This window comes from Vanellus vanellus (assembly GCF_965231255.1).
Source record: "Vanellus vanellus genome assembly, chromosome: 23".
Taxonomy (NCBI): domain Eukaryota; kingdom Metazoa; phylum Chordata; class Aves; order Charadriiformes; family Charadriidae; genus Vanellus; species Vanellus vanellus.
The window spans coordinates 1,727,298-1,748,145 of NC_138928.1; the positions used below are offsets into that span (position 1 = coordinate 1,727,298).

Below are 20,848 nucleotides of genomic sequence, written 5' to 3' on the forward strand. Positions count from 1 at the left end.
GCCGCCCTGCGCGGGATGTAGCGGCCGGTGAGTGCGGGGGGGGAGCGGGCGGCCTCAGCCCCGCCGGTGCCTCGGGAGGGGGCCGATAGATCCGCCGGTGGCAGCCAGCGGGGAGGGCCCGGCCCGGCCCGGCCCGGCCCGGCCCGGGGCGGAGTGCGCGGCCCTCGGTTCCCGGTGACTCTCTTCTTCCCTCCCCAGCGCGGCGGCAGAAGGACGCGGAGGGACCTGCACCGGCTGCTCTCGGCCCCCAGCACCGACCCCCGCCGCCCCCCATGGCGTCCCGCAAAGCCTCCGCCACCGGGCAGGGCAACGGGCTGGCCGCCGCCGCCGGCCGGGAGAGAGCCCACCTGGAGCTGGCCGAGCTGGGGCCGCTCCTGGAGGAGAAGGGGGACCAAGGACCCGCCGGCTCGGCCACCGTAAGTCCCCCCTTCGCCCCCCCTCCCTCCCCGAGCGGGTGCCTCGCTCGCAGGGCTCTGGCTGGGTCCGTTCCTCCCTCCTCGGCCTCTCCGCTCCGTCCTTGCGGATTAACCCAGGAATTTGCCCCTTATCCCATTAGCTGCTTGAAGGATACAGGCCGGCTGGGTGCGTTTCACGGAGCCCCGGGGCCGGTTGTCGCTTTGTGTCAGCGCAGAGAGGCCGTGAGGGGACGGGCTGGCTGGTCACTGCCCAAAAACTTCTCCTGTCGTGCAGGCGTGGGTCTGCGATGGCCCTTGTGCGGAGATGTCCGGCGCGATGTCATGTCTCTGGGTGCCTGAGGGCTGGAAATTGCCTTCCCAAACCCGCTAACGGAAAAGGAGGAGAGAGGGAGCTGAGCCAGGACGGGCAGAGTGTTCCCGGGAGCTGCCTCCGCTCAGCGCCATGCTCATGGCTGCGCTGGAGGGCCGGGATTCCTGGTTGGGCCAAGTGGCTGTTCCAGGGGTGTAGGGATGAAAATCCCCCACGGTAATCCCGCCTTTCAGTAAGGATAAAGCCGGGATTAGCCTGCCCAAGATGGTTAAGACAGCAGCGTGTTGCATAAGTGGTGGTGACCGGCAGGTCCTGCCTGTCCCCTCAGGAAGGGATGAAGCCCCAGATGCTCTCAGAAGGGACTCGCCGCTCTCTGCACGCTGTTCCTCCTCCCCTGGGCAGGAATGATTTCCTCCCGGCCTTTCTCCCTCTAGGCTGAAGACCCGCCATGCCCAGCGGCCCGTGAGGAAGAGGAGGAGGTGGTCCGTGTGCTGACTCTGCCTCTGCAGGCTCATCACGCCATGGAGAAGATGGAAGAGTTTGTGTATAAGGTACAGGAGCCTGTAGCGATCCCCTAGTTCTGATTGTGGAGTATTAATGAGGCCGGGATGCCCCAAGCCCGGGGCTCAGGGTGGCTGACAGGGGCTCAGACGTGTTGTTCCGTCTGAGTAAAGCTGCTGGGGCTCCGTGCAGCTCTGCCGGCAGCCTGCTTCGGCTCTGCTCGCCTGGGCCTGATCCCAGCAGAGTCTCCCGGGAGACTGGCGCTGGGAAGCGCCAGCGGGTATTGGAGGTTGTGCTTAGCCATGCTGGACGAGCAGCGACCTGGGGAGCAGCCCCGGTGTCTCTGCATTCCTCTAGTGGGGAGCAGGAGCACCAGGCGCCGGTGCTGGTTTCACCCGGTGCCTGTGCTCACAGTCACCGCAGTTCGGTAAGTGGTGGCATCGGCTGAGGGCCAGCCCAGCTCCGTTGCCAGCCAGGGCTACCTCTTCCCTAACCAAAATGGGAGTTCCCCACTGCAGGGAACAGTTACTTTGGGTGCAGAAGGGTTAAACCTGAGGGCGCAAATGTGCTCTGACTCCCTGGGGGGGCTGTGTGGGGAGTGCTCTGCGGTATGGGGGTGGTTTAAGAGGTGCCTGATGTTGCAAGAGCTGAATTTCCTCTCCCCGAGGAGCATTACAGGGTGTTCTCAGCCCTGGCTGGGCTTGTTCCTCATGCGACTTTAGGCTCCCAGGGTCAGTAAACGTGAGCCTTTGGGCTGGCTCGACGCTCTGGGGGCCGCCAGCCCAGCTTGGCGTGTTGCAGGTGTGGGAAGGGCGCTGGCGCGTGATCCCCTACGACGTGCTGCCCGACTGGCTGAAGGACAACGATTACCTCCTGCACGGACACAGGCCTCCCATGCCGTCCTTCCGAGCCTGCTTCAAGAGCATCTTCCGAATACACACCGAGACGGGCAACATCTGGACGCACTTGCTAGGTGACTGGGCGGGGGAGTTTGGTAGCCCTGGGGCTGAAGGTGGGCTTGTCCCCCATGCACAAGGGTGGCCTTTTACGGCCAGGACTTGCTTGCTGGGGTCCTCTCCGTGCCCAGGGCTTCCCACTGAGGAGCGCGTACCCCTGCCTGGTCCTGTGCACACAGGCAGTTGGTCACCAGGTGCCTGCGAGCTCCTGGAGCTCCTTGGGGGAAGAGGGACCAGGGCATTTCCTCACCGCGGGGCCCCAGGGGTGGGCTCAGCCACCGTTTGTGGCTTTACCGATGCTCCGCAAGAGTGGGACGGAGAAATGTGTTCTGGGCAAGACAGGAAAGCCCCAGAACACGTTCCTCTGAAACCCAGGGATGGTCAGCGGCTCTTCACCCTGCGCCTGACCATGCCCTTGCCCCCAGGGCCCTGTTTCTCCGGGCTTTTTGCTGAATTCATTCACTTTCCCGCTGCCTGACTGCCCGTTTGGTGTGTTCCCTGCAGGTTTTGTCTTGTTCCTCTGCTTGGGGATCCTGACCATGCTGCGGCCCAATATGTATTTCATGGCTCCTCTCCAGGAGAAGGTGGTGTTCGGGATGTTCTTCCTGGGCGCGGTGCTGTGCCTCAGCTTCTCCTGGCTTTTCCACACTGTCTACTGTCACTCGGAGAAGGTCTCGCGGACTTTTTCGAAGTGAGTCAGCACAAGCGCGGTCGTGTGGTCTCAAAGGAGGCTTGGAGTTCTCGCAGCGGTTCCTCTTGGAAAGCGCTGCGTTCACAAATCTTTAATCCTTGGGGAAGGGAGCGGTCACCAAATCCAGCATGGAGTTGAGAGGGAACCACAGCTGGTTTTGGAGGGCTCTGCCCTGTGCCTGAGCACCTTAAATCCACTGCTGAAATGATGAGGTGGATGATAAAAACTGGGAACCTGCAGCTCCCAAGGGAACAAACAGCTTTTGTGTCCCTCATAGGAGTGAACTGAGGAGGGGTCTCGGTCTCATGAAACACATTTGGCTGTTTCCAGTTTACTGGACGCTTTCAAAAACTCTGGCTTGGATCCAATTTGGATTGAAACCAAATTGAAACAAACAGGATTCCCGGCAAAGTGGAAAGGCTGGGCAGCGGCCAGTGCCTCTCCCCGAGGTCAGTGCTCAGGCTGCTCTTTGAGTTAAGCTCCCATCGGCGGCACAGGCAGAGCAGCAGTGAAGCTTTCAAATAAGATCTTGCTCACACCAGTCCGTCAAAGGCATTTACTTGGGTGCTTCTGGCTGGGAAATCCTGCCAATCCCCTTTACACAAACGCCAGACGTCCTACGGGATCGTGTCTGCAGAACAAACTGTACCGCCGTGCCCTCAGCAGAAACGTCCTTGCCTATTCGGGAGGGCCCTTCCCATGGCCGCCGCGGCGGTGGGGGTAATGCAAGTGGTTGCGTTTTGGTGCTGAAATGGTTCCTGGATCGATAGATCGAAAGCACTTTGCAGTGGAGGATAATAGTCAAATCCATATGCGCAAGGACTCGTGCCCGCTGCGTCCTGTCGTGGTGGTTTGAGCACACGGCTCCTCTCGTATCTCCCCCTGGCTCCTGTTCATTCCGGCCGAGCTCTGCTGGCATCCCCAAAGCCGCGTCCGCACCTGGGCCCTTTCTCCTGTCTCAAATCGCGTTGATGAGACCCGAGATCCTCCCCTCTCCGGCCACTCGGCTGCACCCGCGGGGCCGTGGCTGCCTGCCTGGCCGCGGGGACTCCGTTGGGACACAGACAGGCTGGGGGACACCGACACACCCTTAACCAAGATGCCATCAGGAGGGGGTGGTGAATTTTGGGGCTCACTTGTGACTCTTTGTCATTACACCCTGGCTGCAGGTTGGATTATTCAGGAATTGCACTGCTGATCATGGGGAGCTTTGTCCCGTGGCTCTACTATTCATTCTACTGCTCTCCGCAGCCAAGACTCATCTACCTCTCCATCGTCTGTGTCTTGGGCATCTCTGCCATCATCGTTGCCCAGTGGGACCGGTTTGCCACCCCCAAGCACAGGCAGACAAGAGCAGGTAGGAGTTCTCTGTCCTCGCCCCGAGTCCCCAGCCCCGAGAGGGACTTTGGGAAGATCCCATTGTAGGGTGGCTCTTCCCATTCGGGCAGAGCTCTCGGCATCTGCAGAATTAATTCCCCCAGAGCACTACACCGCCCTGCAGCCGCTCCCGGCAGGGAGAGTCTCCTTCCTCTTCTCGCTGTGCCGGGGATTTAGATCCTCCGCTGAGCAGGGCCTGAGCTCCGCCTGAGGTTTGGAGCAGACAGAGAGCGTTTAAAAATAGCCCTGTAAGTGGCAGCCGGGTGGGCCGAGGCTGTGCCGCCTTCTCCGGGAAGCAGTTTGGCAGCGTGAACCTGCGGCTCGGGCAGAGGAGGGCGAGATTCCCTCGTCTCTCCCCTGCCAGTTCCACGCTGGCACGGACCTGCCTACCTGGAGGCTGCAAGAGCGAGGCTGCCTCCGGCCCGCTCCGCATGCACCCCCTCTCCTGCCCCCGCTGCAGATTAAACTAACTTCACTCAGCAGGGAGAAACGCCTCTGCCTGCCCCCACCTCCCAGGGGGGCTCCTGCAGCAAAACGTCTCTCCTAGCAGCATCCTCACTACCTGAGGAGAGGCGATGCTGAGCTGGAGGCTGAGCAGCACCGCTGGCACATCACCCAGGAGACCCCCTCGGAGGAGGGCTGGGGACAAGGCAGGACTGCCACCCCCCCCTGCTCCCCCCACGGCAGCGCTGGCCGTGATCCCGGCTCCTGGAGGGGGCTGCTGCGTTCCCCCGGCGCAAAGCGAGAGCGCTGGCTGGGCCAAATCCTGCTGCGAGGACAAGCCACAGCCTCTCCGGGCTGGTGTTTCGCTGCGGTGCCGTTTGCTCTCTGCCAAACTAATTAGATGCCGGCGCTGAAAATTTTTCAGCACTGCTAATTAGCACCTTCCCCTTGAGCTCTGAGCAGCTTCACCGAACAAATGACTCTGGCAAAGCCTCTCCTCGAAGGGTTGGCTGGGGTTGCTGCCTTCCTCACGCCTGCCAGGCTCCAGTGCGATCCGAAGGGCCGGCACCTTCCCAAAGAGCCATTCCTGTAGCCGGGGTGGGAGCTGCCACAGCCCTGCGGCTGGAGGGAAAACGCTGAGTGAGCTCTGTCCAGTCAGCACTGGTTTTGGCTGGGACATAGAGCCGTAGATCTCTTGTTTGGTGAAGGATAAATTGGATAATCTGGGACTAAGGGAGGGAAAGCTGCTGGTGCCTCCAGGAGGTTCCCTTTGCGCAGGACGAGGGTGCGAGGGGAGCAGCGGCAGTTTGCTGATCTCTCCTCTCGGCCGCAGGCGTCTTTCTGGGGCTGGGACTGAGCGGCGTGGTGCCCACCATGCACTTCACCATCGCCGAAGGGTTCGTGAAAGCCACCACCGTCGGCCAGATGGGCTGGTTCTTCCTCATGGCCGTGATGTACATCACGGGCGCGGGGCTTTACGCCGCCCGCATCCCCGAGCGCTTCTTCCCGGGCAAGTTCGACATCTGGGTGAGTGCGGGGAAGGAGGCGGCGAGCGCGGGGTGCTGCGGGGATGGAGGGCGGTGAGCTCCGAGGTGAGCAGGGAGGTGGCCGGGGGGGTCCTGGTGCGCCCCAGCACACCTGCGGGCAACCAGACCTTGAGTGGCTGCTGCCAGCAAGCAGAGCGAGCCAAAGTACAGGGTGGAAAATGCCGCCTGAGAGCAAAAGAGGAGGGGAAAGGAGTTCAGAGGACAGTCCTGGGGTAGTGCGGAAGCAGCGAGGAGGAGGAGGAGAAGAGGAAGAAGTGTTCCCGGCATTGCTTTGTCCCCTTTGGTCTAAAGGGCTTTTTTCACTTCCCCCGCAGTTTCAGTCGCATCAGATCTTTCACGTGCTCGTGGTGGCTGCGGCCTTCGTCCACTTCTACGGGGTGTCGAACCTGCAGGAGTTTCGCTACGGACTGGAAGGGGGGTGCACAGACGACTCTCTCCTCTGAGAGCGCCTGGTTTTAGTACAAGCTTCCTAAGTGCTTTTTAAACTCTTGTCTTTGCTAAAATCAAAGGAAGACTCAAAACTGTTTGGGGTTGTTGGTTGGTTCTTGTTTGTTTTTTTTTTTTTAAGGAAAAAAAAAAAAACAAACAAAAATTCTTTAGTGAAGTTGTTGACCAAATCCTTCTCCCCCCCGGCCTTTGCCACGCGAGGTGAGGAGGGGGCCCCGGCAGCACACTGGGGTGCTCCCCCCCTCCCCCCTCTTTCCCAGGCATGCCCATTCCTCACAGCCAAGGGCGCGGGTACCCCGCTCCCGGCACAGCCCAGCACCGCCGGAGCCAGCAGAGTCACGCACTACCAGGCCCAGGGCCAGAGAGGTGGTTTGTTTTTGCATATTCCTCACAGCAGCACCGCTTGGGGTGGGGGGCAGCTCTGCGACCCCCCCCCCTCCAGCACTGCTGCCCGGGGCACAGATTCACGTAACTTAAGTTTTAATTGTCTTTTTTGTTTGTTCGTTTGTTTTGTTTTGGTTTTGTTTTTTTTTCTCTTTGACAAAGTAATGTAAACAGAAATGAGAGAATATTTAATATTTAATACTAAGCTTTAAAAAGACTTGCTGCCACCGCAGTGTCCGCGGCTCCCTCGCTGTCTGTGGTAGGAAAGGAAGGACAGTGTGGTAGGGGAATGTAGAGCTGCTGTAGCTGATTGAAATAAAAAGGTAAATAGTTCTGTGTCGTGCTGGTGGTGTCTGTCTCGTTTTTTTGGGGGGTGGGTGTAGAGAAGTGGCTGGGGAGGGTGCAGGCTGCTTCTGGGGAAGAGGGTGCTGAGCACCCCCGAGAGCGGCAGGAGCAGCCCGGAGGGGCAGTGAGTCTGGACAGTCCCAAATAAAACACAGGAAAGATTTTGGGAGGGGAGGACAGGCTTCCCCATGGGGGTGAGGAGGGGGCCGTGAGCTGCCTGCGCACAGCAAAGGGCTGTGCAGCCCCACTGGTGCGTGGGGAGGGAAGGATGGGACCCTCCATCAGCATCTCCTGGTGTAGAAACGTGTGAGAGTGACCGTCCAGCACAGACAGTCAAGGGGGATTAGAGGGGAAGAGCTGAGCCGAATAAAGCTCTTTGGCAGCCGAAGCTGTTACCTCACAGAGGGGTGAGGGAGGAACGCCTGGCAGGGCCACTGAAGCCACTGGGCCACAGCCGGTCACCCGTGGCACATGTCCCTGCTGTCCAAACGTCCCTGCTGCTGCGGGGAAGGGTGGTGTGGTGGCCCCTTTCTTGAGCTGTTTGGATTATGCCCGGCTTTGGGGACATGCCCGGAGCCCCCAGGGCGGGGAGCAGCAGGTTCCCCGGCTGCAGCACAACCTACAGCAGGTCCTGCGTGCCCCCATGTCCCACCCCAGCCAGGGCACTGGTGGGAGAGGTCACCCAAGCATTCCAGGCTTAAATCCAAGCCTGGAGGTGACTCAGCCGAGCCCTCTCCCCTCCCAGCAACCCCCCAAGGACAGCTCAGTGGCGCGAGAGCCGCGCTGGAGACTGAAACCCTCGAGTCACACATGGAGTCAAACAACACCCAAGTGCTCTAATCCTATAAAGAGAGTACAAGACAACATCTTTGTGATCAAAATGAAAATTTGGCTACACAGGGAGGCTCCAGAGCTGCTGTGAGCCGAGTGTAACTCTCAAAGAGCAGAGATGCACCCGCGCTGGGGTGTCCATGGGGAACAGCAGAGAGCACCGGCTGAGTGACACAAATCAAGAAAATTGTCTTTAAAATTCAGCCGAGGAGCCAAGTAAGCAGCGAAGGATGATGAACCTTCACACACATACACAGAGCCCTTTTCTGCTTAAGGTTTTTGAAAAATGACACACCTGCAGCAACTATATGACCCAGCCAGGGGGGTGGAAAATGGAAAATGTGACTTTTCCAGGATGACAGACATAGGAAGTGGTCATGATCCTGCGCATGCATGCACACTTTGGACAATCCCAATTCACCCCTTTGTCAACCACTACTGTCACCGCTTCTGTGTTATTTCCATCCTCTCCTCCTACCACAGCGCTCTGACCGTTTCCTGACAGAGAGCAGAGATCAAGCTCTTTCCCGGGCAGAGGAAAAGCCATGACACGGCTCAGATAATATTACTCAAATCTTTTTGAACATGAATATTCTATCAGGAACTGCCAGCAAGAAATAGTATAAACTACTATTAACAACAGAAAACCTCACCGGACGTGATTTTTTTAACTGCTGGCAAGAGGGAACGTGCCTCCACACCTGGAGTTTAAGAACGAAACCACGGAGCAGATGTTTTAATCATGCTCAGGACTGGATCCGAAGTGAAAAGGCAAGAGGCTGCGCTGGCGGCAGGTGCAACGTGCTTCACCCTCCAGCCCCTGGTGTTTTCTGTCAGGGGCTCCTACACGCGTCTCTCTGCGGCTCTGGGAGGGGGATGCTGTCTGCGGTGTTCCCTTCCGAGCCCGCTGCCAAAGCCACAGCGAGCACCTGCAGAGGTGAAGAGTTTAGTTTGCTGCCACCTCCTGCTAAAAGGGGCTCAGCGCCTTGCGGGTGTAGGGGCAGGCAGAGGAACGCTGCAGCCTGCGGATCCACAAAAGGCACATTCTGCTTTAACCAAAGAACTTGGGCTGCGTGGCGGTAGCGTAGCAAACAAAGAACAGCAGTGAAATATGTATTGCTGGAAGTAATTTTCACTGGCTTGCACATTCTCCCAATAATATTCACTTTATGAATGTAAAACTGCAGGTAATTATTTTCCTGAAGGTGAAATATGTGTAGCAACCTAAATCCGACGGGGAAGAGGCTAAATTCCAGCTGCGTTCACCATCAACACCACATCCCAGAGAAGGCTCCAAAGACTTTCACTTCAGTCCGTGTCCAAAGGATGACAAGACTCCATTTGGTCCTTGTCTTAAATCTCCGTGTATTCTATCAGACATGTATTAACATTACAGCAATGGAATCTATCACGAATAAATAGATTTGTCATCTTCTAAAAGTTCTCCTGTGCAGCTTTACACTCAAAAGTGCTGAAGGTCCTCTCGGCATGGTCTGTGTAAGAGACTACCACTGGTGTAAAGACATACCACATCTTGGTCCTCCAGCCTTTTAAATTACAGCTCAGGTACAACGCGACCCAGGAGAACGAGGATAATCACTGGTACTGTCTGTAGTCGCCAAACGGAGAGGGCTGCAGCTGGGAGGGGTCATCCGAAAACTGAGGGCCTGCAGATGAGGCAAGAGGAAAAAAAAAGGCAAATAATAAAATACCAAAAGGCAAGAGATTCTTCCTACTCCCAGCATAAAACATTCACAGCATTTTTAATATAAATCCCCTCTAAAACTAATGAAGCCAATAACACGACTTTACATCTGATTTTTTGTCACTCAAAGAAGTTTAAGGGCTTTACGCATCGATGAGAGCCTCAGTTCAATAAGGAGCGTGTTTTCATCTCCTTTATTAATGGGGAAACGAATCAGAGCAGCGAGAGAGAAACATTTGCAGTCACCTAAAGGAGCTGGAAACCTATGCCTTATTGCCCTGCGGTTGAACTTAGCCACCCTGTAAAGGTTTACCCACCGTAACTTGCCCGACAATAAAGCAAGCCAGTGAAACGGAACAAATCATTGTGGAGTCAGCTTCCCGACTCCTCTTGCTGACGTTCTGCTGGAGGGAAGCAATACGTTTACTGTATGCCAATTTTAGAGAGAAAAAATTGTAACAGACAAACGATACCCTTTCTCTAAAGCAGATTAAGCTTAAAATGTCTTTGTATTAAGAACAGAAATTCTTAGAATTTAAATTGAACAAAGAACATCAGTGAACAAACCTGAGAGAGGAAGCCTCTCAGGAATTTGTGGCTTGCTACTGATCCTTTCGACACTACTGGTTTTCTCTGTATTCCTCCCAAAATAAGGTGGGGCGATAGAGGTGTTAAGTATTTTGCAGAGGCAAGCATTAACACAAATGGTTACCTACTCGGCTAACCGCCACCTCAGCTTGCATTTTACTTAGAAAAAACAAAAGGGATCTAGTTTTTGGAGCAGTTTAGAAAAAAAAAAAAAACAACTGCCCCAACTCCCCCTCTTTGGAATCTTTCATCTGTATCTGCCCACTGACCTCCACCACCCCATTTAAACCAGGGCTGCCCGCACTTCAGCGCACGGACCACGGGTGAACTGCCAGAACCATCTCTCGCCCACAACTGGCTGCTCGCTGTTCCCTCAGACCTGCCGCCATCACCCCACCACCGCCTAAAATACCGCTGCCACCGCCTGACGGGTTGTGTGGCTGCACCAGGGGACAGGGCAGGGCAGGACAGCAAGGACGTCCCGCTTTCAGCCCCGCGACCTCCAGTCGCCCGGTGGGAAAGAGCTGATGAAACTCTCGTCTCATCAGCAACGCACAGCTCCTCCGTGGCTTTCTGCAGCCTTCGAAGCCGGCGGCCGGCAGAGCAGAGGTACTCTGCGATAAGACTGATGACTGGAAGGGGGACGTGAGGAAGGGCTGCGCTACAAAAGCCTTGCAATACCACAGCCTGACGGCTCCTTACCGTTCGGAAACTGCGTGGAGGCAAATCTTGTTAACAGAATACCAGCTCCTTCAATTAAAGCGAGGAGAATTCCTCCCATCGCAGCAGATCCCACCATGGCAACAGGTCCATCTCAAAATAAGAATCACAAAACAACACTTTTCACTTCTTCAGTGCATTACTTTGCATATTATAGCTCTCTTTCATTATAATCTCTCCTATAAGCAGACTCAGACACAGTAATTTCGCATCCATTAAGCCTCATTAGCATCACCTATAAAAGCATAATTACTGCGCAACTGCCCCCCTCTTCCTCAAGGAAACAAAGGAACACCGGTAATGTCTCACATAATTATTACTTTCAAAAGCACAGGACAAAAGTTTCAGATTATCTTTCAATTTCCCTGAGAAAGTAAATTCCAATTTGGGTATCGCACACTATTGCTCCCCTGTAACGATGAGTCCTGGACATTTAGAATACAGCAGTTTTTAAATTAACGTCCTCCCCGGTGCTCAGTTTCTTACTTCTGGCGGCCAATATGGCTCCAGTGAGGGCTCCGCTTGTGATCGAATTCCACGGATCTTCTTTCCCTCTCATTCTGACCATGCTGCAGTCAATCATGGAGAAGAGGCCTCCCCAGACAGCAAAGCTACCTGTTAACGGATAAACACAGACCAGTTTGGAGAAAACAGCCAAGCCAGCCACGCTGCCAGCCAAGCCAGCCACTCAAACGAGCGATGGAATAGCGTGAGCGTGCTGCCTTTCAGTCACGGAAGAACATTCAGACTCACAAAGAACCAAACACAGGTTAAAATCAACACTGAGAATCATTCTCAACTTGCCCCATGACAGATGTATTACAGACACGCACATTTTATCTCACTGGTTTATATTTAATGGCAGAAAGCTTATCAAGCAGTGATTATAATGGAACTTTCATCCGAATAAAGCCACATTAGCTCAGGGAACTTTCATATTTCTCACTTTTTAAACGTATTTCCTCGTAGAGAATGCCGCAGAGTAATTTTGCACCTTATCCTAATCCTGCTCCCAACACCTCAGAAGATTGGTACCGGTCAGTGGCGGACAGCAAACACAAAGAGACTGTGACAGTTTCCAGAATGCAAATTCTGAAGTCTTTTAACAATAACGTGTTTTAAAAATTAAAAGAAATATTAACCTCCAGGCTCATTTGGGGAAAACCACTGTTTAGAATAAGTTCAGCCCTCCTTAATTTGAGGTGACTTAATGCCTTATAGCAGCTTAATAGCAGCTACAATCCAGCAGGAGCCTCTCTCTGTGCACCGTCACCACCGCTGCAGCCATAAAGCCTTTTCAGCCTCTGCCCCCCCATTTCTTTATGTAGTTCTGCTGCAGCCGACGTTTCCCCGCTCAACACCACTCTGCGATCTCCTCCTTCTGTAATGTATTAATTCAATTTGCCCGGCAGAAGGGCGTAACAGCACAGCACAATGCGTGACCACAGCGTGACCTTTAATAGGTCACGATGACATTTTGACTCAAGCTGCAGCTTTGTGATTTTTCGACTGTTATGCACAAAATTCACTTGACAAAAATTACTCAGATTTGCCAAGCTGACCCCAGGGGAACAGTCTGAAATCCTACCCAGTCCCATGCACCACTTCATAGTTTCTCCAAGTTTCCTAATTTCTTTTAATGAATCAATTTTGTTTATTTTAAAACCCTGTTCACAATGCACAGCCTCCCAGGCAGCTCTGCAGAGAGCTGGTTAAAATATCATAGAATCAGAATAGAACAGAATTTAGGTTGGAAGAGACCTTGAAGACCATCCAGTTCCACCCTCTTGCCTAGGGCAGGGACACCTCCCCCCAGCCCAGGTTGCTCCCAGCCCCGTCCAACCCGGCCTTGACCACCTCCAGGGATGGGGCAGCCACAGCTTCTCGGGGCACCCTGCGCCAGGGGCTCACCACCCTCACGGGCAACAATTTCTTCCCAATCTCTCATCTAAATCTGCCTTCTTTTAGTTTAAAACCGTTCCCCCTCGTCCCACTGCTCCACGCCCTGATCCAGAGTCCCTCCCCAGCTCTCCTGGAGCCCCTTTAGGCACTGGAAAGGGCTCTGAGGTCTCCCCAGAGCCTTCTCTTCTCCAGGCTGAACACCCCCAGCAGAGCGGCTCCAGCCCTTGCGGCATCTCCAGGGCCTCCTCTGGCCCCGCTCCAACAGCTCCGGGGCCTTCTGCTGTGGGGACCCCCCGAGCTGGAGGCAGCACTGCAGGGGGGTCTCCCCAGAGCAGAGCAGAGCGCAGCAGAGGGGCACAATCCCCTCCCTCACCCTGCCAGCCACGCTGCTGGGGATGCAGACCAGGGTGCCGGGGGCTTTCTAGGCTGCCAGCGCACATTGCTGGCTCGTGTTGAGCTTCTCATCAACCAACACCCTCAAGTCCTTCCCCTCAGGGCTGCTCTCCCTCCATTCCCAACCCAGCCTGGAGCTGTGCTTGGGATTGCCCCGACCCATGTGCAGGACATTGCACTTGGCCTGGTTGAACTTCATGAGGTTGGCATGGGCCCACCTCTCCAGCCTGTCCAGGTCCCTTTGGATGGCATCCCTTCCCTCCAGCATGTCAATCGCTCCACACAGCTTGGTGTTGTCAGCAAACTTGCTGAGGGTGTATTCCACCCCACTGTCCATTAACCCTGGCCTATCATACCATGAACGCAGGCACGTTTTTTCCACGCCTGAACTAATCCTGGATGCATCAGAACCATATTTACTCACTGCTTGGAGTAACAAACCCCACTGAAGCCCAGCTGGCCCACAGCTCTTGCACCACATTATATTCCCAAACTGGGTTATCTACCAACAGTCAACTGACTGCAACAATACAAAATTAATTACCTCCCAGTTGCGGAGCTCTCGTTTTGATAGCTGTCAAACTTCCCCGCAGCCGGTGGTTTACACCCTACAATAAAAGAAACACCAGTTAAAATAAAAGCGTGAAGGCTCACAGCCGATCTGACTGTATATAGCAAAAACTTGCCACGCGCCTGACATATTTCTAAGCATCCTCAACAGCCGTGATCAGGAGCTGACAGAAACTGCATTTTACACATACTTAAGTATTTACCTCTCCCTTATGATGTACCTGTCCATCACAGAAATTAATGACAGCCACCAGGCATTAAATAATTTGAGCTCTAAATTTGTTTGAGTGGCCTAGCGGGGACTGAACGAGACATTTAAAGTAACACTTTTGGCAAGATAAGCATATTTATTTTTCAGGTGTATCATTTCTTTGTTCCTATCTGATGCCTGGTCACCTCACACAGTTTGCACACAAGACACCAGGGGAGCAAACGGCAGCATGAAGTGCAGGTAACCGCAGGGAGGAGACTCTGTCCGTGGAGAAGAGGGAAATCCACCCAGACAAGAGTGCCTCGGGGCTGCGTTAGAGGAAAACTGCATGCTGTTATATTACATTTCCACCAGTATTTTATCTATTTTAGTAGAACCACGTCAACCCTATTGCATATGCTCACATACCAGGAGCACTGCGCTCAGCTGGCAGCTGCAATGTCACTACTTGTCCCGAATTTAGTCATTCCTGCTGGTCAGGTGGAGTATTTAGACCTTGTCTTGTCAGCCCAGTCTCAGTAGCTGAGAGGAGCAGGCAGCTCAGTTTCTACACGTGGTGCTGAGCCTTCCACAGTCTAACACTAAACATGTCACCTAGGACCCCACAGAATTTTATTAGGTATTTTCCTAAACTTTAAGAAGATTTAAAGAACATACACTCAAGTTTTATTTTTGATACAAGCACTCAGAAGTGTGGACCGGTTTATTTAATAAATCTTAACCAAAATTAAGAATGTAGTTAAGCATATAATCCTTTTCAAGTTAAGCACCTGCAGGATCTGACTAGTTTGGAAACATTTATTTACAAAACTTACCCCAAACCGATGGCTTATTAAGTGCCACACAGTAACACCAAAAAACACTCAAACAAAAAAAACGTTTACATGAACCCAGAGAAACAACTTAAACAAATGTTCAAGTAGAAATTGGATCTTATTTTATCAGATGTCTCTACAACAGGTTTACAGTCAAAATTTTGCAGCAGAAATTCTAAAAGTGAAAACTGACTTGCATTAGCTCAACTTCAACTTTCACGTTTATGCATACTTCTGCATTTAAACAAAACCCGACTATCAAAAAAAAATCCAGCTAATAAAAAATGTTAACAATTAAATAAGAGTTTAATTAAAGAAAATAATACCCCCCAATATAAATCTGAAAGAGAGAAAGATTCTTCCTTTGAGTCTTTCCATTTCTTAAAAGGAAGGGAGAGGGTGGGCCAGAGGTGGAAGTACAGCCCAGGTTTCACATCTTTACGTGCAGACAGAACCAAAGGCAGAAGATCGGCCAGGCGGACATATTCCCCCTCCTGCGGGAGATGTCTCTCAGCCAAGGAGGGCAGCTGGCTGCCAGCGTCCCACTGCTGCCATCCGATCCAACAGGGAAAGCAGAACTTTCACCCAGAAAGATGAAGGAGCCATCTGGATCCTGAGCCGGCCACCAGATGTACCCTCCTGGTTTGGATTGATGACATGCAGACCATTAATCAGTCCCACTCACTGCACAAGGATTTCTTCTCTTTTACCTTCCGCTGGCCGGATTCACTGTTGATGGACAGAGATAGGAGGACCACGCTCTGAACGCACCCTCAAATTATTATACTCACCACTGGGGAATTTCTGAACCCCTTGATAGCTTGGAAAATGCCACCTCCTATCGCTCCCATCGTGAAAGCACCTCCGCAGTCATCTACTATCCTCCAGGGGCTATAAGGAAAAATAAAGATGAAAATACTAAATTCCATCATGTTAAACCACGCGAGTAACTGTAACAGATCCACCACTCATGCACTGAGTGTAACTGGAGAGAAAATCAAGCCTGCCAGCTGTCCTGTCTCACATCCAGCTTGCCGAGCAGACATCAACAAAACACAGGGACAGGTAATATCACAGCAAAACAAACTCAGGGTTCACCCAGAGTCTACCCACCCGTCTCCCTGGAGTGGTAAGCATCAAAAATGGCCTGAACTCCTCACACAAGGCAGAAAGACATATTTCCATCATAGAAAACTTGTGTGGAATTCCAGCTCTGCCCTACTTACAGAGTTTAAAGAGCTTTAAATTTATTGTTCTCATTTTCATCCTGACCTACAGAAAACTTAGGTGGCAAATTCAATGAGTCAGTTCACAGCTGGCACAAAACACTGCTTTACTGAATTAGTCCTGCTTTCCATCAGTTCTGGTTATTTAAATGAGAGTCTTCAAAGTCATCTGTTAAACTGAAAAGGTTTTTCCTGATGCATCCTGGATCTCTGAAGTTCATTCAGACTAAACACAGACCTAGTCAGAGGTCCAGAAGGCCACGACTCCTACCTCCAACAACATAGAGCGTCAAGTGTTTCCGACCAGCGAGCAAAAGCTTGGCAAGAAAGAGCGCCTTCCTTGCAGCAAATGCTTTCAACACCAGTGAGATGAGCTTTAATTTGGGGTTCAAAACACCCTTCAAAACCACTGACAAGCATTAGAGCCTTGTAACTCTCTGCCACTAAACTGAGCTCCTAAACTAGGTGAGCACTAACCCGCTATTAACCTCTGTTGCCAATGCTGATGATTTCGAAGCATAAAATAACAAAATTACTGTGTTTCTTTCATCTGATATCAAAATCTCACAGCAGAAGCCAAGCACTTAGATGACTGTAACTCCTGCACCGTCAATAATCAGAAAACCTAGCAAAAAACAGACTACAACAACATGCAGGGTCACAAAACCGGACACTACAGCAAGCTCAGCGTTGACATTAGTGAATCACAGACACCAGCACCGATGTGTATTTCCGACTGCACTCTGAACTTCACATTTCTGCTCGTGAGGACTCCCTACAGCACCCAGCTCCTGCATGTGAGAGTGCATCTTCATCAACCCGTTTTGAATCCACCACTTTTCTACTTCACAGAATACATTAACGCTCTTCTGCTGTTAAGGAGCGACAAACAACATCTCTTTTCCCCCGACCCCTCGCTGTACTGCATCTTTTGTCATGAGGATTTTTTTTATTCCTGCAGAAAAAAAAAAAATCCAAAAAACTTGCAGTCCCTCCTCCTACACGTTCTCCCAGGCGCCTCACTTTCATGACCTACTTCTGAATCACTCCCTACCTCCGCAGTCGCTTTAATGAGAGAGCGTAGCCAGCTCTGTGCACCTTCTAAATGAAGGTAAATTGCTTGTTTGCACACGTGGCATTGTTTGCTTGCTTTGCTTTTCAGTCTTGGCATTGCTTGGTTGTTCCAAAGGCAACAGAACCCCACCCAAATGTCATCAGTGATCTCCCCAGTGACAGCGACATCCAGGTCCCAAACCCACGCTGATTCAGAAACCAGTGGAAGGATCGTACGTTATCCCACCACACATCACCCTTCTTTTTTATTGCCCTGCTTGTAACATGCTTTCATCTCATATTCCTTACAAATCCCCTCTAGCTTTGACTAAATTAAATAATTTAGCCCCACTGCACATTTTATTTTCCTTCCCCTATTTCCTGCATTTAATGATCAGAAAAAGGTTACAGGCACACTGTTGTCAGAGATGCCGAGATGAAAAGCGACTAAGTCTTTCTTCTCAGGGCTTTTTTTGTTGTTTTGTTCTTTTCCACATCTTCTGTCCACATTTTGATCTACTTTGTTATGAATAAAACATCTCATCCCAAGTCTCTTCTTTCGTTAGCTTGCTAACAGTGATCTTGTTAAAAGGCTTTCTGGAAATCTAAACAGATTATGTAAAGTGGTCTTCCTTTGCCCACAACGTCAAAGAATTCCAATTTAGCAAATCATGAGTGTTCTTTACAGAAGCTTTGTTAATTAGACCCCAATCATGGAATGCTTTCCTCGATTCTTTCCATCTTTAACCCTACTTCAGATGTCAAGCTCATTAGCTGTTACCTTTGGGGTTCTTAATTTTCCTTTTAAACTACCCTCCAAGCCTCCACAGGAGCAGCTTTTAAATGAGAAAAGGTCTTTGATACCAGCACAGCCATTTCGTGTGTCAGCTCCTTTGAACTCCTGGATAGATGCCGCTTGCATCTGAAAACTGACACAAAACACCCCACAGTCCCTGGCAGTACTTGACCTCAGTAGAGGAAAGAATTGGAAGAGAATAAAAGAGATTATTCCATTATTAATTTGGCACTTATCTACAAGCTTAATGTTACTGTTAATTGTTTCCCTGACTTTAAGGGGAGCCCTCACAGTAGGGAAATGATGTGCTCGCTGCTACACGCAAGATAAGGTCAGATTCCTGCTCCCGACGGCATCCGAGATCACTTAGAGACGAGGAGAGCAGAGGTCAGGCCTTCACTTACGCCAGGGCCTGGGGCAGCCACATACCAGCTCCACTGACTGGAGAGGTGGAGGATACCCCACACCTCAGACACACAAGCAGAGGGAGCTGTGGCAGCCCACAGCACTGTTTGGCTCAATAAAGGAGAAGAGGGTGGCAGGGCCAGCAGAGCGAGGAACGCCAGTGGGTGCCACGCCAGCTCTGACTGCCCATGAGCCAAGACCCTCGCTCAGAGGGGTGAATCGTCCCTCCAAGCTGCACAGCCGCCTGCAGCTCTCCTAACAGCCGACAAACCCCAAGACTTGCAGGTCACTGTGTTTAACAAAGCTGCCTTTTCTCAGCACTGACAGTTCAGCAGGGCGCCAGCCTGACACCAGCTCTGCTGCAGAAGAGGCAGCACTTCATCCTCATCATCGAACTGTCGTGATATGCCAAGCCTGAACAGCCTAACCTCCGCCTCCCCTGTCAGCCACTCGGGCCATTCCCAGCACAGACCAGACTATGCAGCGATCCATGCTTCTAACGAAGGCAACTGTGATGCAAACTACAGCCAGGTCCTACAGTGTCACCTTACCCTAAGGTCACAATGTTCCCAAAAACAGGAGTTCCCAGGGAGCTGAACCCCCCCCACATCGCTGCAGAGGAAGAGAGATAGTGGGGTGATAAACTTGAGAGATAATGGGCACAAACTTGAACATAGGAAGTTCCATCTTAACATGAGGAGGAACTTCTTTTCTGTGTGGGTGGCAGAGCACTGGCACAGCTGTCCAGAGAGATGGGGGAGTCTCCCCCTCTGGAGCCATTCCAAACCCGCCTGGAGGTGTCCTGTGCAACTGCTGGAGGTGCCCCTGCTCTGGCAGGTGGTTGGACTGGATGAGCTCCAGAGGGCCCTTCCAACCCTGACCAGTCTGGGATTCTGTGACAAAGGGGACAAAACAGTGTGGGGTCCCTGACAGCCCCCCTCAGCTCAGCAGCAACACATCCCTATCGCATGACCCTACCAAAGGGGGCACGAGATTCCCCGGAGCCTACAGCAAACAATAAATAAATAAAGTTAATTTTGCTGATGTCCTAAACTTCGTGCTGTAGAAAGGCGGAGCTGACATTTATGGAGAAACTTAAAACGTCGCAGCAAACTGCAAAGCTTTGGGAGAAGCCCGGCGAAGCCACAGCTCTCTATTTGTAGAGGCTGCATGCTAAACCCCGAGCCTAACCTCTCATTTAAATGTTTTATTCCTACAAGTAAAACCTTTCAAGTTGCGACCAACGCGGCTGTGAACGTTTACAAAGACACTGCATAGGCGTGATGGGTGTTGGCTGCCCTCAGGTCAGGGGTAAGGCTGCCTGTGTGGCCAGGCCGGTGCGCTCCCGCCTGATGGAAGCGGGGGAAGAAGAAGGGCAGGGTCACCCGTCCCTCAGGGGACACCGAGGGGACACCGAAGTGCCTCCGACCCGGCAGCGCCTGCCCAGAGGCCGCGGCGCTCGGCGGCCCAGACGCGGGGCAGGCCGCAGGGCCTAACCGCCACACCGGTACCTCCCCCCCCCCAAGGGAGGCTCCGCCGGGGCTCGGTACCGGCGGGGTTTTGCCTACCCAGGCCCTGAGCCACGGGGCGGCCCCTCAGCCGGCGCGGCGCGGCCCGGCCTTCCCCGCCGCCTCTCCCTCAGGCCCCGCCAAGGTCACACCCGACCCCCCCCCACGCCGGGCAGCGCCCGCCCCGCTCTCTCCCCGCCTCCTCTCCCCGGCTCCCCCCCCCCTGCTTCCCCCACAGCCCCGGTCCCCAAACCGGTGCCCCGGGAGCCCGCCGGGCCCCGCGGCCGCCCCTCACCAGGGCTCACGCGCGTACTCCTCCATCTTGTCAGGCGCCACCGCCCTCTCCCGCCTTCCCGCCGCGCGATTGGCTCCCCGCCCCAGTACCGGCCAATGGTGGCGGAGGGCGGGACTAAGACTTGCGCGGAGGTTGCTGCGCATGCGCTGTACCCCCTTCGACTCACTTCGCCCCGCCCCGCCTCGGGCTGACTGATGGCGGCGGAGCTTTACCGGGGCCTCGGGGGGAGGGGAGGGGAGGGGGGTTGAGCCCGCTCCGTCCGCCGGGTTCACCGGCCCCGCTGGTGCCGTCCTCGAGCACCAGTCGTCAGCGTGGGTCCCTGGGGAAGGGGAGAGGGCGCGTAGATGGGGCTGCCCCCTCGCAGGGCCCGCCGAGGCTGGCTGTGGGAGCCCTGGGGGCGGGCGGGGGGTATGGGGATGACGGGGGAACGGAGCGTACGGGAGAGCTGGGGAGGGACTGTCTCAGGGAGCGGAGCGGTGGGACGAGGGGGAATGGCTTCAAACTGGAAGAGGGGAGATTTAGAATAGATATTAGGAAGAAATTCTTCCCCGTGAGGGCGGTGAGCCCCTGGCGCAGGGTGCCCTGAGAAGCTGCGGCTGCCCCATCCCTGGAGGTGGTCAAGGCCGGGTTGGACGGGGCTGGGAGCAACCTGGGCTGGGGGGAGGTGGCCCTGCCCAGGGCTGGGGGTGGCACTGGATGGTCTTTAAGGTCCCTTCCAACCCAAACCATTCTGTGATTCTATATGTAATTTCTCTAGGGTTAGGCCACTCTCGACAACAGCCTGAAACACAAAGGAGCTTTTATTTAGGCCTCAAAATAAGTCGTGCCTGTAGTAAAAGCATGAACAAACCCGAGGGGCGCAGGTCTGCCCTGCCCATCCTCAGGCCACTGATCTGTCAGTAAATGCATCCCA

At 53.5% G+C, this 20,848-nt stretch overlaps 2 protein-coding genes across 2 annotated transcripts; one reads left to right on the top strand and one right to left on the bottom strand.

Moving 5' to 3' along the window:
* On the top strand, positions 1 to 7,198 carry ADIPOR1 (adiponectin receptor 1). Its single transcript, XM_082494380.1, has 8 exons — positions 1 to 27; positions 199 to 416; positions 1,161 to 1,277; positions 2,029 to 2,200; positions 2,688 to 2,874; positions 4,044 to 4,231; positions 5,528 to 5,721; positions 6,056 to 7,198. Exons 2-8 carry the CDS (start codon positions 273 to 275, stop codon positions 6,182 to 6,184), a joined length of 1,131 nt encoding a protein of 376 aa, XP_082350506.1. The 5' UTR covers positions 1 to 27; positions 199 to 272; the 3' UTR covers positions 6,185 to 7,198.
* Positions 7,199 to 9,088: 1,890 nt separating this feature from the next.
* TIMM17A (translocase of inner mitochondrial membrane 17A) lies at positions 9,089 to 19,983 on the bottom strand. Its single transcript, XM_082494381.1, has 6 exons — positions 19,936 to 19,983; positions 15,444 to 15,543; positions 13,601 to 13,664; positions 11,248 to 11,376; positions 10,744 to 10,854; positions 9,089 to 9,415 (listed from the first exon to the last, which is right to left on the bottom strand). Exons 1-6 carry the CDS (start codon positions 19,959 to 19,961, stop codon positions 9,345 to 9,347), a joined length of 501 nt encoding a protein of 166 aa, XP_082350507.1. The 5' UTR covers positions 19,962 to 19,983; the 3' UTR covers positions 9,089 to 9,344.
* Positions 19,984 to 20,848: the final 865 nt, after the last annotated feature.

What these genes read in the sequence shown, in the direction of transcription:
- ADIPOR1 (XM_082494380.1), top strand. Translation starts at nt 273, where the DNA reads ATGGCGTCCCGCAAAGCCTCCGCCACCGGGCAGGGCAACGGGCTGGCC. An exon ending in GTCTCGCGGACTTTTTCGAA is followed by an intron (nt 2,875 to 4,043) that starts GTGAGTCAGCAC and finishes CCCTGGCTGCAG; the next exon opens with GTTGGATTATTCAGGAATTG. An exon ending in CGGGCAAGTTCGACATCTGG is followed by an intron (nt 5,722 to 6,055) that starts GTGAGTGCGGGG and finishes CTTCCCCCGCAG; the next exon opens with TTTCAGTCGCATCAGATCTT.
- TIMM17A (XM_082494381.1), bottom strand. Translation starts at nt 19,961, where the DNA reads ATGGAGGAGTACGCGCGTGAGCCCTG. An exon ending in GAGTACGCGCGTGAGCCCTG is followed by an intron (nt 15,544 to 19,935) that starts GTGAGGGGCGGC and finishes TTTTCCTTATAG; the next exon opens with CCCCTGGAGGATAGTAGATG. An exon ending in AGCCATATTGGCCGCCAGAA is followed by an intron (nt 10,855 to 11,247) that starts GTAAGAAACTGA and finishes TCTTATTTTGAG; the next exon opens with ATGGACCTGTTGCCATGGTG.